Raw genomic sequence first — 16146 nt, 5'->3', positions numbered from 1 at the left:
TATTTGGGGCTTGGGGAGGGCAAGGGAGAGAAGGAGCCAGGTTCTAACAAGAAAATTCTTGGCCATATGCCTTGCTCTTGGACAGGTGAATGCTCCCATGCCCCGTCCAGGTGCCAGCCTGGAGCTGGCCAGGAAGGTCTTGGCCAGCCAACGAGCCCGTGACCTCAGTGAGACAGCTAGTGCCCTCTTGGCCAAGGACAAGCAAATTGCTCACCTGCAGAGAAAGTGTCAGGAACTTCAAGTACGACTCGGCTCTGAGGGCAAGGTATGGTGGGCATGGGTGGGATGAGCACAGAATAGACCCTACTCCCCTGATTGGTTCTTCGTCCCTTTTACTCTCATGTTCCCACCAAGACATGTCCTCTCATTCCCTTAATTCTGCTTAGGGCCTATTTTATAATTAGGATGCTGGTGAGATGCTAATGAGATGCAAAGGTTGGTAGAAGATGGAGAATGCTGGGGAGTGGGTTCTCTCAGCAACAATCCAAGTGGGAAGGGAGAAAAGGAGGGCCTTGAGCCATGGGGGAATAATGAGCCTTGCTCCTGGGGGATTGATAAGCATTAAACTTGCTGGATACATGAGTATAAATTCATGCATATGTGCATTTTGCTGATGCCTATATATGAATGTTGCCAATGTAGCTAAAAGCAGATATGTACATGCAAATACATGTATGTAATTAGGACAAAATTATAAGAGTACATATATACATATACACAAGCATGGATACATATATACATACATATGTATGTGTATATATGTGTGTGTGACTATATTTACATATATGGATGTGGAGGAAGCTATATGTAGATGTGAACTTATGAACACTCCTGTCGCTCATTGGGCAAAATCCTGGACCACCTGCCAAGCTTTCCTGTCTTATATGGCTTGTGAAAATCAGAGTGGGGTTCACAGCTGTGAGAAACCTCCCTGAGACTGGGGAAAGAGCGGCAGTTGAATTGAGATGCCTAAAAGAAGGCAGAGTCTTAGGGTATGAGGATAATTGAGAAAATGGACTGTGGTGTCTGGCAACTGGAGTAGAATTCATGAGAAATGAAGGTTTGGAGGGTGGGGGTGGGCAAGGCCTGAGACTTGGTCTGCTCACTCTGCTGATGGTACCTGGATTCTGTGTGACAGGAGGGCCCAAAGTGGCTGAATGTGTGGGACTTTGACCGTCTTCTGCGGGAGTCCCAGCAGGAAGTTCTGAGGCTGCAGCGACAGATCGCCCTGAAAAATATGCAGGAGGTCTCCCTGACAGGATCTCCCAGCCCCCTGGACACTGCTGTGCTGCCCCCTGCCCCTGGCGCCCCTGGGGAGGTGAGAACCCTGAGCAGGAGGCAGACCTTGGGGTGGGATATCAATAAGGCTCCCCATCTCCTCAGGTAAGAAGACCAGGTGGAAGAAGGGGAAAGCCCTGGGATCCTGCCAGCCTCCTACTTTGGAGGAAAGAAGAGATGACATCAGCTCCCTTAAGGAAATGGAGGAGAATTACAAAACAGGACAGAGTAGCATGCTTCAACGCAGCAACACCTTGCTCACTCCCTCCTGTCTACCCCTTCTGATTTCTTCAAAGGACTCTGGTTTTCATTCTCTGACATCTTCCCTGCTTCTCTGAGGTCCAGTCTTATAATTCCAGCTAGATCTTCTTTTTCCATCTTCCCATTCCTAGTTACTCCAAGATAATTTGCTCTGGTGAGCCCCTCTGTAGCAAACCTTACACCAGGAGGGGAGAAGTCCCAGACATCCTCCAGTCTAGATTCTCTCTGTTCAGCCATGGTTAGAAGTTGCTATGTGCTCATTCCCAACCTTCCAGTAGCGGAGCTGAATTGTACCAGTCGGGCCTCTGTCCTTCTTTCTCCTCCCTCCCCCCCCTCACCCCCAGCTGAGTGGTATAGCCCAGTAAATCCCTCTGGTTGCCGTGGTAGCCACTCTCCGGGGCTGAGCCTGCTGCCTTGGACGCTTCCTTCAGCACCAGTGGCCTGGCTCCCTGCAGTTACCCAGGCATCTTTGGCACAAGTGCCCCGAGGGGCATTCGCCCCGTGCCCCATCCTATCCTCAGTCACAGCTCCAGGTAGGAGCCGATCTCCTAGGAACAATGATACCAGCTCCCCTGCAGATTCAGGAGCCTGTGGGGCAGAGGGCTAGGCAAACGCTGAGGGGACTAGATAGTGATAGGGAAGGAGCTGGTGAGGTTAAGGGATAGCTTGAGTGGGCTGGAGGAGGACCTGAGTCTCATATCAGATTCTAACCTTTTTTAAAAGCCTGAAGGTTCCCCCTGCTCTTATGTCTCACAGGAGCTGAGGGGCAAGAAAGGGACATAGTTAGGACCAAAAGCTTTGGAGACCTGGTGGGAGCTAAAGGGAGGGGATGTGGCAGGCTCCCCAAAGAAAAAGTCCAACTCTGTTTACTCTCATCTTCTTACTGAGTTAGACTTGGCATATCATTAACCCCATGGTGATCAAGCTGGGTGAAGAGAAAATAGATGCTTAATCCAGATCTTTACTCCCTAGGTGTTTGATTAGGGCTGGACCTGTACTCTGGGGAAGTAGGGTAGTGGTCCTGAACAAGGGGAGATCTGATTCAGGAAGGGAGGTGGAGTGAGGGGGAAAAAGAAGTAGTGGTGGAAGGCAAGGATTGGAAAGTGGTAAGTCTAGCTATGTCTTGGATAGAGTATGGGACCATAATCAGAGTGACCTGAACTTGAGTTCTGATTCAGACAGTTACTATCAGTGTGACCTTGGGCAGGTAACTTAGCTTCTGTAGCTTCAGTTTATTCATCTGTAAAATTAATAATAATAATAATAATAACACCTACCTCTAAGGGTTGTTGTGAGGATCAGATAAATTAACATATATAAAGCACTTTGCAAACCTTAAAATGCTACATAAATGTTAGCTGTTATTATTAATTGACCCTTCCATTTGATGTCTGAATGATCTATCTCCCTCAACCAGGGTCCCAAAGCTTTGAAATGGCAGGTGAATCATACTCCAAATTCTCTATTGTCTGCTGAAGGGCACTTAGTAGAGGACAGAATCCTATTTAATACAGGTTAGGGGGCGGGGACAAGAAAAAAAAAAAACAGCTAAAATGGGAAACAGTGGCCTGGATAGCAAGAATGGTCTCTCAGGACCCAAAGTACTTTTCAGGATCTCAAAGCACTTATGCCTCCTACTGCTCTAGGAGAAAGAGTAGGGCATCCTATTCAAGGGAGATGGGAAATATGAGATCCAAAGAAGAAAAGTGTCTCATTGGAGGTCACACAGACAGTAATGGATGAAAACTAGGAGAGAATGAGTTTTTCTTCCCTTTCTCTAATCCTAAATGGATGACCTCATATTGCCTTTAGGATCTGGTCAGAACTTTACAGGTTCAGGCTGGACATGGACAGAGCAGACTGGTTAAAAAACCAGCTTGCTCTGCAGGAAGGGTCAAATTCTTCTGGCCATTTCCAGGCAGTGCCTTTGGGTAGACCTCAGGATGACGTCGATATCCTGCTGGAGGGGGTCTCATTAGCAGAGCCAGAAAACCAGCAGAGAGTCAAGCAATTGGTGAGCTTTGTGGGACCCTTGTGAACTTTGGGGGTGATTCAGGTGGTTGGGTCTAGTTATACTGATTTTTTGAGGTGTTGGGAACAGAGCTCTGACTTTGCATTTCCAACCCCAATTCATTTGGATTTGAAAGTTTAGAGAGGGACTTGTAATAGTGGATAGAGTGTCTCAGAATTCTGATCCTGGTTGCTATGTCCTGCTTCTGGCATGCTGACTGTGTGATCTTTGCAAATCACTTAACATCTCAGGGTCCCTGAGAATGGATCTATTTATCTGAGTAATGGTATAGTGATATGGGGTCCATCATGGACCTCTCATACTTTTTCTTGTTTATGGCAACATGGATGCCCAGAGGCATCCAAAGCAGGGCCTAAAGGGGACAACTGTATCTTCATTCTATCGGGATTTTAGAAAGAAAGCTCTTATCCATGGGATAATCTTGTGTGGCCAATTTTCTCTGAGGTCCCTGCTCTTCTTTTCCTTACCTCTGTCATATCTTTTCTCTACTCCAACCTTAAAAAAATGACCTCAGACAGAAATAGGACCATTCTCTAGTCCCAGTCTTAGATCATTTACCATGCCTGCTGTCAGAAGTCAGAAGAAAAAGCCATTATTCCTGTGAATCTGAGGCATGGTCCTTTTAGGTAATAAGGGAAACTTCAAGGAGAGTAGCAAATACTTTTGACTGATTGTGTGAGGTTCAAATTCATTTATTATTTTGGTAGAAAACTATGTAGTTTATTTGTTCAAAGTTATGAGGTATCGATCAGTGTCAGGAAGGAAGTTTCCACACCAGGAGTTTCTTATGAGGTCTAGACTCTTTTTCTCTCCAGCTCTGTTCATTCCTTCTTTCCCCTAAAAAGGAAAGAGCAGAATTCAATATGAAGTTGGTGTCAGAGGTCTTAGGTCCCTACAGATTCTGCTACAGATTTGAGTTATGTTATGCTGCTTACTTATCTATGTGGCCCTGGGAAGTTATTCAGTTTCCATGTCTCTAAGAGAGATGGGTAGACTCAAAGCCTTTAAAAGTTTTTTCTAACTCCAAACAACCTCTGATACTATTTGAGAGGAGGCAAATTGGTATATTGGAATAGATGATAAGAATCAGGAGCCCTGAGTTTGAATACTGCCCCAGACTCCCAATAACTATGTGAACATGAGCACATTATACAGCTTCTCAAAACCTCAGGTCCTTACCTGAGGATCCAAGATGAGGGTTGTAATGATAGTCCTAAAATTCAGTTCTTATGGACTTACTCTTCTCAAAAAGCTTCACCAATTCAGATTAGCCTTTAGAGTAATAAAGCAAAATCACTCTTGGGTTTGACATTAGAAGCTACCCCACTCTGGCCCCTATATTTCCAGACTGATTTCACATTAAGGTAACAGGATTGTTGTGAGGGAAGTGTTTTACGGAGCTTAAATTGCTATAAAAATCCACATATAATTACTATGATCAGAATTCCAAATGGGACATCTACAATTGTAGAATTGGTAAGTACAATTGTGTACAGTTATCCTTTCCATATCATAAGGGATTTGAGGTGTGGTAGTCCTGCAATCTAGAAAATCCACATAAATTTTTTTGGCACTCCCTTTACATTAGAGAAGATTTCTGAATCATTAAAAAGTAAAATATGTTGATATTATATAATGCTATGCTATATTATGCATTTCTGAATTCTAAAGTTTTTTTCTGTACTATCTGATGATCTTTATGTGTCATTTGCAACTTCTGCAAAAGTCTTTTAAAAATTCCCATTTAATTTCTTATGTTGAACCACAATATATTGAAACTGATTCAGGGAAAGTTGCAATGTGGAAAAGATAACTATAGTAGCTGGGTTGGCTGAAGTTTGGTCTAAATTCTATAAAAGACAAGTTTCTGTGGATAGAAAAGGGACCATGATGGAAACTTCTATTATGGACATCTAAGTTTCATTTAAACCAGGAATTTTAAACCTTTTCTGTGTCATGTTCTCTTCTGGCCATTTAGCAAAGTCTGTGAGCCCCTTCTCAGAACCATATTTTATTGTCTACATTCATAACTGAAGGAAATCATTACTGGTCAGTTACAAATTAGTGAAAACAAAGATGTAATGGATCTCCTGGAATCTACCCATAGACTCTAGGTTAAGAACTCCAGCTTACCTATATTCCAAGAGTCTAATGACCTTAGATCTTTCAGTGCTGGCAAGAGTCTTCTTAGCTTACACACAACAACTCACACAGGTTTTCTTTGAAAACAGGAGTGTGTTTATTTTTTGAGACTGGGCTTGTGATTTCCCTGCTTATAAGGAACTCCAGGTGAGGTAACTCCTTCCACTAAAACAGATCAGCAACTAGCCTCCAATAGATTCTGAGAAAGTTGCCCTGGGTGGGCCTTGGGAGGTTAACTGTTTGTCAGGGTCATGCAGCCAGTATGTGTTAGAGGTGGAGCAGAGCTTTGCGGCTTCTGTAAATTTGTTAGAGGGAATAAAAATATACACGATCATATTGGGGAAATTTTAGGCGAGTATGCAAACCATTCTCCAAAATGAGATTTAGATCTTCTTCCTTTTAATAGCTTTTAATAGAAAATGAAGCAGATCTCATGTTGAAAGAAGACAAGAGACATGGGGCAGATGAATAGGATTCATCAAAGAGAGAGAACACACAGAGAATATTGGGACATATATGGATGCTATAGCTGGCTGTCAAAGTACTTTGGGGAAGATAAAGGGTAGGGGTAGATCTGTTTTTGTTTTTGTTTTTTTTGTTTGTTTGTTTTTGGTATAGAGATTTTGCTAGAGGAAATTCCTTCCACCAAAACAGATCTTAAGACTGTTAACAGCTTGGGGCCCATGCCTAGAGGTTCAGTGATGAAGAGTATGTACAAATAGCAGCTACATGGAGCCTATGTCTTTTTGGCTTTGCGCTTAAACACTATACCATAATGTCTTTCAGCAGAACAGAGGACAAAGCAAAGAAGATATTTATCCAAGGGCCCCTCTAGCCCATTCGTGCTGATCCTATTCAGCTTTGGAGATCCTATTCAGAGGGAAGAAAAACAGCAAGAGAGTTTCTTAGCCTTAGGAAAAAGTAAGAAAGTGTTGAGAAAAAGAAAGACTATTGGGGGGATAAAAGGAAAAGAAAAAGAGGGAAAGAGAGAGAGAGAGGGAGCAAGAGACAGATAGAGACAGAGAGAGAGAGACAAAGACAAAGATAAGAGGCACAGAGACAGAGAGGCAGAGAGAGAGAGAGAGAGAGAGAGAGAGAGAGAGAGAGAGAGAGAGAGAGATAAAGGCAGAGACAGAGAAAGACACACACACAGAAGAGAGGAAAACAGAGACAAAGACAGACAGGGAGAGATACACATACACACAGAAAGACAGACAGAGACAGACAGGGAGAGAGGGAGGAAAAGGGGGAGAGGGAAAAGGAGAGAGAAAGAGAAAACAAAAGTTACACATGAATGTGTCCTCCCCCCCAAAAAACAAGAAGTAGCAACAAAGAGAGCAGGAAAGAAATAAACCTGTAAAACATAAAATCATCCTTCTCAAAACAAGAAATATCAGCAAGAGAAAGGAAACGGATTCTATTCAACATATGTTGACTGCAGAAAACATAGATGTCATTGTCACTTTATTGTAGTAGAGATGTATACAAGAATTCTTGGCAGAGACTATCTCTTTTAGGTACAGTGGATCTGGCCTGGACAGTTTGTTACTTCTCTATGTACTCATTAGCTGTACAAAAGATCATTATAGAGCACTTGGGTATTTTCAAGAAGAATTTACATTTAGTTTGGAAAAGGACATGAGGCAGGGTTGAACAACTATTCAAATAACAGTTCTACAGTGAGACTTTGTTTTGCCAAATTCATGGTCTGGGATTAGACCAATCTCAGAGATTTTTTCCCCCTTCTGGTCCTAATTTCCTTGACTGATCTCAGAGATTTTTTTTCCCTCCTCGTCTAATTTATATTATATTATAATATATATTATTATGTCCTTTAATTCTAGATGAAACTTGGTTTTAAAGTTGTCAGTTTGTCCATTGTGTCTTCATAGGAACTAAAGGGAAAAATAGTTAGGCAGAGGGTTAATTAGGCTGCTCATTTCAAGGTAGGAGGAACAATAACATTTTCAGCAAAGACCAACTGCTGCCTTCAGAGGCCTGCTTTTCCACTGCCCTTATAGAAATTCCTTGGTAAAATGAGAGTTTGGATTAGATGGCTCCGCTATCCCTTTTAAGCCTTCATTTATGTCCTATGATCCATCTTGGACAGGTCAATAAGCAAAGATGCCACTCAGGGCCATTATCATAGCTTTGATATGACTCCTTTTCAGAGAAAGGCAGCATGGGAATATTAGATTGAGGAGCATCTTAAAATCAGGAAGAGCTGGCTTGGGGTCTTGCCTCTGACTCATGACGATTCTGGGGAATGGTTTAATGTCTTAGGGACTCAGGAAACTCTCTGTAAGAGACAGAGCAGGTACCGATCAGAATTAGTAGATGGTATTAATAGAGGGTATTCTTAATGGGGAAAAAATCCCAACACAAAATTAACAACACAATATTTTTTCTGAGTATGCTAGTAAGTAATCTGCTAACAAAAGAAGAAACCTGATATCCCAGGTCTCATCCCAAGTTGGGTGCTTCTTTATAGTAAGGGTATAGTAGGGGTATTAGGAGGTAGGACTAACCCTAAGCTTATGATCAGGGCTAATGTCCTCCAGGGATATGAACCATAGGGACAGGTTAGCACAGAGAGTGCATCAGAGTGGGGTCAGAACCTCAATGTTTCAGACTGTTCAATTAAAACAGAGGTGGCCAGGGCTAGGGGTGATCAGAGAGAAAGTGGGTGCTATCTGAGACCCTCAGGTGGGAGGTTTCCAGGTGTTGCTGGCAGAAGAGCCCCTCCTTCCAGATGGGAACCCATTTTTTTTTATTTCTACAGGAATTAGAACTTGGCAAGAAGCGGAAGAAATGGGAGACCCTTGAGCATGAAGTGAGGAAGAAGCAGAGGCGATGTGAGGAGTTGGTGAGCAGGACAATAAGGCCAGGCAGTGTGTCCTAGCCAGTACATGGGAATAAGTATTTTTAGTGGGAAAGTCTTCATCCCATCTATCCCCTGCTTCTTCTAAACCATCTTCACCTTTGGATGTAGAATCAGAACTCTGAGTTTGAGTTTTGCCTCTTATCTGGCTTCTCTGGATTTCAGTTCCCTTCTTTCTAGATTTGGGGCTGTGGGTGTGAGGTTGGGTGGAGTGGGGTGGACAGGAACTTAACTGGGAACATGGGGGGGGGAATTCTACTCATGACAACATAGGATCCAAAGAGTTCATAGTGAGAGAAGGCTAATGTAAGTGTGTGGGGGATGGGTGGGGGGTTGGAAGCCCCAGCAGGTGGCCATGGCTCTTTGTCTTCACTTCTTCTAGGAACTCCAGCTGCGGAAGGCACAGAGTGAGAATGCCCGCTTGGTGGAGGAGAATTCTAGGCTCAGTGGAAGAGCCTCGGCAAAGGAGGAGGTGCCAGCCTTACATAGGGGAAAGTGGGGAGGCCTGAGCATCTTTCCCCTTCCTCTCCATGTTTCATTCCAGGCTAGGCTGTTGAGCTATGGGAGAATAAAGCTTGGGTGTTGGGAGAATTGGGAGGCTATAGAAGCCATCATCTTACTTCCGATTTGGCCAGGAGGTGGAGACCCCTATGTGGACAACAATTCCCCATTTCTCCTCTCCCTGGATTCCTAGCTCCACTGAGGGCTTAAGGTCTTTCTGTCTCCCCCTCTGTCCAGGTGGAATCTGAGAATGCAGAGCTGAGGGGCCAGCTCCAGGGGGTGACAGAAGAGAGGGACTCGGCCCTTCGGAAGAGCCAGGGACTCCAGAGCAAGCTGGAGAGCCTAGAGCAAGTGCTGAAGGTAAGTTGAGGAACATGATAGGGGAGCAAGAGAAGGAAAGCCGAAGTATAGGGAATAAGGATAGTAGGAAAGGAAGAGCTGGGGAACATTAAGAGTACTGGTGTTCAGGGAATTTGAGAGGATGTTGGTGGATTTTTTGTAAGGGAAAAAAAGCCTAAGGCTGAGGGGGATTAAGGATTGGCAAATGGCAGAGTAGGAGGAAGCAGTACCATGCTTTCATCTGACCTAGTCAAAGGAGGATAGAACACACACACACACACACACACACACACACACACACACGGGTTTGGTATAGAATTGAGTCAATTCAGAGAAACATTGAGAATAGAGATAGAAGAAGGGAAAAGAAGAAGACTTATTTAAGGAAAGATTAGTCATAATTTTAAAAAAAACTTAAAGATTTTAAAATGAGATGGGTTTTTTGGTCCATAAATTGAAGTTATTTAATAAACTTAATGCAGACTTCATTTAAAAAAATTTTCATTTAGTACAAGCACATACCCATAAGGCTGCATACTCCAATAGCAGTCAATTTTACATGCAATTTCTCTTTTAGTTTTCAACATTTACCTTTATATAATTTTGATTTCTGTTTTTTCTCCCTCCTTTTCTCCTCTTCCTCCAAGAAGGCAAGAAATTCAATATATGTTATTCACGTGCAATCATATTAACCATTTCCACTAAAATGAGGTTTTAAAAGTAAAAAGAAAAGACACTAAGAAGCTATGAATGGATGAGAAGAGAGGGGATGGGACATACATAAAAGCAGATTATATAAAGAATAGAGCACTGTAGCTAAACTCATTCTTCTCTTGCCACTTTCTTCTTGGTCAAGGGGGAGTGGTGGTAAGAGAGGAGAGATTTCTGGAGAAAAGGATGGAGGTGAATAGTACCATAAATAAGTAGAACTGTGAATATGAATGGGATGAACTAACCCATGAAATGGAAATGGATGGCAGATTGAATTAGAAAGCAGAATTCAATGAGATATAACAATATCTTGTTAACAATAATCTTCTTAACAAAGAAATATATCTGAAACAGATTCACACAGATTTAAAATAAGTAACAGATTCACACAGATTTAAAATAAGGTACTGCTGTTTGTTGTTTGACCTTCCTTCTCAAAGAGGTCCATGCAAAAATTTATTTTGCCTCAGCTAAACTAAAAAAATAAGGCACAGGGCTGAGGGTCAACAGGGATGAACTCAGTCATGGGGGCTCTGTATGTTCCAGCATATGCGAGAGGTGGCCCAGAGGAGGCAGCAGCTGGAATTGGAGCATGAGCAGGCCCGGATAGGTTTGCAGGAGAAGCAAGAAGAGGTCCTGAGGCTGCAGCAGGTAGGGAGAAGGATCTCTATGATGAAGACTGAGGCTAAGCTGGTTAAATAGCATCATTTAGGAAGACAGGAATGAGGAAAAGAGAAAGCTAGGGCTAGGAATGAAGGAAACAGTATCAGATTGCACCATAGAGCTTTGATGTATTTCCCCCACCAAGCAAAGGGGAAAGGGCAATTATCTCCCTTTGTACCAATCTTAGGTCTCCAAGAAGAACTTTACCCTTTGGGATGGGGTTAATATAGTAAAGTTGGGGTCCTGGACCTGATTATTGGATTAGGCCCTTCCATTTCCTGGAGAGGATATGTAGGTGATATTAATTTTCTTTAGACTACCCTTCTTTTTCCTCCCTTCCCCTTTCCTGACTTATTCTCTCTTTTCTCCAGTTCCCTGTCTCTCCCATTCTGTGCTTCCTTTCTCCTTGGTTCCCCCTCCCTCCATTTCCTTTTTTCTTTTCCCCTTGCTCCCTCTTCCCTAATACCTCTATAACCTCTGACTCCTGCCCACAGGCCCAAGCCCAGGCCAAGAGAGAACATGAAGGGGCTGTGCAGCTCTTGGAGGTAATGGGCATTTCAGGGACTGTGGCTGGGAGTGGAGGGTAAGGGCAGGGAGGACTATGGGAATTTCCTGGTAGGATACTAACCTTAAGTGGACTATTAATTCTAGGAAATAATGTTTGTGTCCACTGGGGCCTGAGGTAGGGGTCAAACACAGAACTATGCTGTCTGATGTATGGGGGGAATTGTATTGGGGTGAGGAGGGAAAGTCACCTGATGGGAGGCTCAAGAATCCATATGCTTCTCAGAGGTAGGAGATGGATGTTAGCTCCCACCTGCAAGAGGAGAGAGCTCCTCCTATAGTCTCACCTGGGTTGCCTCTTTCTGGGTGGTTCCAAGCTGCCTCCCCTCAGGGCTATGATTCTTCCACCTCCCCTTATGGGGCTACCCTCACCTCTGGGCATCTCCTTTCCTTTTAGGAGTTGCTCTCTCAGTCCTGGGAGTTGCCCTGCCTGGAATTGCAGTCTGGCCGGTTCCTTTCCATTCTCCCCTTTTCTTTCTCCCTCCTCCTCCCTTCTCTTCCTGCCCCATGGGGCTAATAAACAAATGTGTGGGCCAGAGGGGTTCTAACCTCTCCTCTGCTCTTTCTTTTACTGCTGCAGTCTACCTTGGATTCCATGCAGGTATGCCTTTTTCTCACCTGCTGGCTCCCACTTTACCCTGGAAACTTTCCCTATTCATTTATCACAAGCTGACTTTGAGCATCTTCTCTCACATTTGGGATTCAGAGAAGAGGTCATCATAGTAACCAGAGGTGGGGGTGGGATTACATAAATCATCAGAGAATCTGCTGACTCCCTCTTCCTTATGAAGAGTCAACTTGATTCCATCCTATTCCCTCCAACCCCTCCCTCAAATCCTCCCTCTTCCCCCGCCCCTGACCAAAAAACAAAACCCAAGACACCCTGTTTTTCAAGACTGGTTGTCAAAAAGTTCACCCATGATATCTCATTATTGGATTTGGAAGCAAATCTCGCTAGGCAGTGTGCTATGCTTTGAAAAATGTGTTGAACAGGCAGTCAAGGGACTTGGTCTTTCTTAATCTCCAATCCCTATTTTCTCATCTATAAAATGAGAAAGTTGGACTAAGTGGTCTCTCTAATTCTTTCCAGTTCCATAGGTCTTGATTCTATGCTACCGGCTATAGTCCTCCAAGGGGAAACATAGAAGTAGCATTTGGTTTATTATTATCTTTATGAGTCATCTTGAAGATGGAATTCCCCACCCCTCACCTCTAGGTCTCCAGTCTCCTTCTTCCCTCTCCCTTCTCTGTGGGAGGGGATTTGGGTCAGTAACAGTAGGAAGGTGAAAAGCTGAGAAAAATCCAGAATTAACACTGATTGGGATGAAGGAAATGCAGGGAAGGTGGTAACAGTCCCATTTTACCATGGAAAAGGCTTAGAAGAACAGAAGGCACAAATGTATGTTATAAAGTATCATTACGTTTCCTAGGGTAGCAGCATAAGGATTGTGAATAGAGGTGCCATAAGGTTTTTTCTTTTCTTTTTTTATTATTAAAGTTTTTTACTTTCAAAACATATGCATAGATAATTTTCAACATTCCCTCTTGCAAAATCTTGTATTTCAAAATTTTCTCCCTCCTTTACCCCTATCTCCTCCCTTAGATGGCAAATAATCCAATATATGTTAAATATTATTATATTATATATATTTCCACAATTATGCTGCAAAAGAAAAATCAGATAAAAAAGAAAAAAATGAGAAAGAAAGCAAAATGCAAGCAAACAACAACAAGCATGAAAATACTATCTTGTGATCTACATTCAGTCCCCATAGTCCTCTCTCTGGGTGCAGATGGATGCCATAAAATTTTAAGATAAGATAAGATTTTAAATCTAGAACTGGAAGTCTTAAGAGGTCATGAAATCCAAATTCCTCATTGTACAGATGGAGAAACTGAGGCCCAGAGAGGGTATGTGCTCAAAGTCACACAAGTAGTAAGCAGCAGAGATAGGATTTGAAACAAGATTCTTTGACACCAGGGTGTATACTCTCCCCTCCCTCCTCCAGTACATCATTCGACTAAACATCTAGAGCCCCCAAATTCTACCCCCAGCTCTCATTCCTTGGTATCTTACCCTGATTTGGGGGCTAAGAATAGAGACTGAGAAAGGAAAAATGGCATTTAATCCTTTGAGAAATGGTTTTGGGGAGGGATATCATCTTAAGGCTGGGGGAGAAGAGACAAGAAAAGGAAGGGATATTTCTCTTTGGGGGTGAGGCAGATGGACAGAGGCTGCCTTCCCCCTCTGGGGGCTGGGGGCTCATGACTTGTGCTTCCCAGGCCCGGGTGAGGGAGCTGGAGGAGCAGTGCCGCAGCCAGACAGAACGCTTCAGTCTCTTGGCTCAGGAGCTCCAGGCCTTCCGAATGCATCCAGGCCCCTTGGATCTGCTTAGTTCAACCCTGGGTACCAGCAGCACTGAACTACCTCCTGTTCCTTGCTGCTGCTCCACCCCACAGCCCTTCAGGGGGCCCAGCCCCAAAGGTACAGGACTGAAATGATGGCATGAACCACCCGATTGCTTATTTTGGAATGTTTGAGACTCTGTGGCACAGTGGTTAAGGGCTGGGCTTGCCCTCTAAGCCAGACAACTCTGTGAGACTATAAATTGCTCCAGAGAAGATGGTGATTTCCTCACCAAGTGCTTGCTACATCTGAGGAAACCACAGGTCCCTTCATCCTTCCTCAGGGTTAACAAAGTGATCTCCTTATAATAGCTCTATGAAGATATATTCGATGGGCATTCTACTCATTACAAAGATGAAGAAGCTGAGACCCAGGACAGTTGAAACTTGGTCTCTATCACAGGCACAAATCTCTCACTTGTTCTTTTGCAATAGCCCTACCCTTTTGCACAAGGGAAGTTATGGAGCTTGTGGTGTGTATAGACAGATAACATGTTCAAAAGCATTATTGGGAGTTAAAGAGGAATCATTGGATGAATAGGCAGCGTGGGAGAGCTAAACCCCTTCCTCCCCTCTCCCAATAAATGTGGGAGGGAGAAAGAGCAGGAGAACATGGATTGGGAGGGAAGAATTTTCTCAAATGCAGCCTGGGAATTATGGTAAATATTCAGGCCACAGGAAAGCTGTGAACACAGACTTCTTAGCTCATAGAGCCACATTGAAGGTGAAGTGTGGGGAAGACAAGGTATTTTCTTCTCCCCAGCTCATTTCATTGCTTTTTGGGGGAACCCTGAAGTGAGAGCCACTTTCTTGGATGGGAGTCCCAGGGTGTGGAGAGACCACAGCCTACCAACTGTCTTCTCTCTCTCAAATCTCCTATCTCTCCTCCAGATGCAGATCTCCTGCCCAGTTCTCCCAGGCGTGGTGCCCCAAGAGCTCCAGATGCAGTTTCTATCGCTCACTCTGGGGCCCCACGAAGGGCTGCCAAAAAAGCAGAGTCTCTCTCCAACTCTTCCCGCTCTGAATCTATTCATAACAGTCCCAAGTCATGTCCTACGCCAGAGGTCAGTGTCCATCCTGCCCCAATTTGATACTTAAGAAAGGGAGTTTAGCCTGGCAACCTCAGCCTGGCATTCTAGCCATATTTCTGTGAAGGGTCTCCTATGATTTCTCTTCTTCTGGGGGTGTCCTGAAGGATAGGTTGTATACTGCTCCTTGCTGCACTGCTGGAGGGCTGGGGACAGAAGTCTGTTATGTCCTCAGGATATGAGAGATGAGCCTCCCTGTCCTCAGAGGTTGGGTTGTAGCCCTGTCTCAGGTTGCTTTTTGCCCTGATCCTTGGGGGACCCCCTGAGGCCTCAGGGGACTAGACTGGATAGAGACACTTTGGCGCCAGGAATACTTGCAGAGAGACTATTAATAAGAGTATCTATGCATATATAGGGGCATTTCCCTGTTCCTAGGACCAAAGTAAGTAGAAAACTAGGTCTGGGATGGAGTTGAGACTTAAACTTCTGGCTTCTTTGTTCTGAGCTCTAGAATTCCCTCTTGGTGCAGACTGTCCATTTATGGTATCTGCAGTTATCCTATCTGTTCATTCCATTTGCTACTTCCTTTGTCTTCCCAACATATAATCCTTTTTCCTCTCAGGGCTTTTAATAGAAGACAAAAGTTTCCCAGTTACCAAATCTCATGCCAGGCTCAGGTATAAGTGGCAACATCCCATTGTGGAATGGTGGGGATTATGGAGTCATGGCAAGCCAAAATCACTTCTCTCCCACTTGATTTTTCTGCTTCACCATATCTATGTCCACCCAGTCCTATGTTTCACACAGAGAGAAATATTGTATAACTGTAACTATGTCTCTTGTCAATATGCATCCTCTCACTTTCATCCTTTCCCTTTTGGGCCAGGTTCTTTAAAATAGATTTTATAACCTGAGATCCATGGACCTCCCCCTCATCCCACATACATACAAGGAGTCTGTGGATAGTGAAAAAAGTTATATTTTTATTTTCAGTAGCCTATAATTAGGGTTTCTAAAACCTGGAATTTGTGAGCTTGTTTTTTAAAAAATAATTATACTTCATAATTATTTTTAATAATTAGATATTTAAAATAAATTATATATTTTTATAAATTATATAAAAAGTAATATAAAAATTTTTATTTAGATATTATATCTATATTTTTCATAATTATATGATTGGTTTCCTTTGATATCCTGTGTATTTTATTTTATAAATTTAAAAAACATTCTGAAAAGGGGTCTGTAGGTTTTACTAGACTACCAAAGGGAAGTCCATGACCCAAAAAAGATTAAGAATCCTTTGGAATAGGATGACCCTTTAGTTCCCATTTAAAATC

At 43.4% G+C, this 16146-nt stretch overlaps 1 protein-coding gene across 5 annotated transcripts in view; it reads left to right on the top strand.

Moving 5' to 3' along the window:
• The window catches only part of TSPOAP1 (TSPO associated protein 1), a 39658-nt gene that overhangs the window by 3499 nt on the left and 20013 nt on the right, over window positions 1-16146 (top strand). For 4 of the 5 annotated variants that reach the window (XM_031966473.1, XM_012548059.3, XM_031966477.1 and 1 more), the window contains 11 exons: window positions 86-265; window positions 1139-1318; window positions 3458-3553; window positions 8496-8579; window positions 8977-9066; window positions 9333-9455; window positions 10692-10796; window positions 11303-11353; window positions 11953-11973; window positions 13656-13857; window positions 14670-14842. In XM_031966473.1, coding sequence (XP_031822333.1) covers window positions 86-265; window positions 1139-1318; window positions 3458-3553; window positions 8496-8579; window positions 8977-9066; window positions 9333-9455; window positions 10692-10796; window positions 11303-11353; window positions 11953-11973; window positions 13656-13857; window positions 14670-14842 — 1305 coding nt within the window. The remainder of the gene's footprint in view (window positions 1-85; window positions 266-1138; window positions 1319-3457; window positions 3554-8495; window positions 8580-8976; window positions 9067-9332; window positions 9456-10691; window positions 10797-11302; window positions 11354-11952; window positions 11974-13655; window positions 13858-14669; window positions 14843-16146) is intronic. The other variant, XM_031966474.1, reaches the window with a different exon arrangement.

This window comes from Sarcophilus harrisii, chromosome 4 (assembly GCF_902635505.1).
Source record: "Sarcophilus harrisii chromosome 4, mSarHar1.11, whole genome shotgun sequence".
Taxonomy (NCBI): Eukaryota; Metazoa; Chordata; class Mammalia; order Dasyuromorphia; family Dasyuridae; genus Sarcophilus; species Sarcophilus harrisii.
This window is presented reverse-complemented; position numbering and strand designations above follow the sequence as displayed.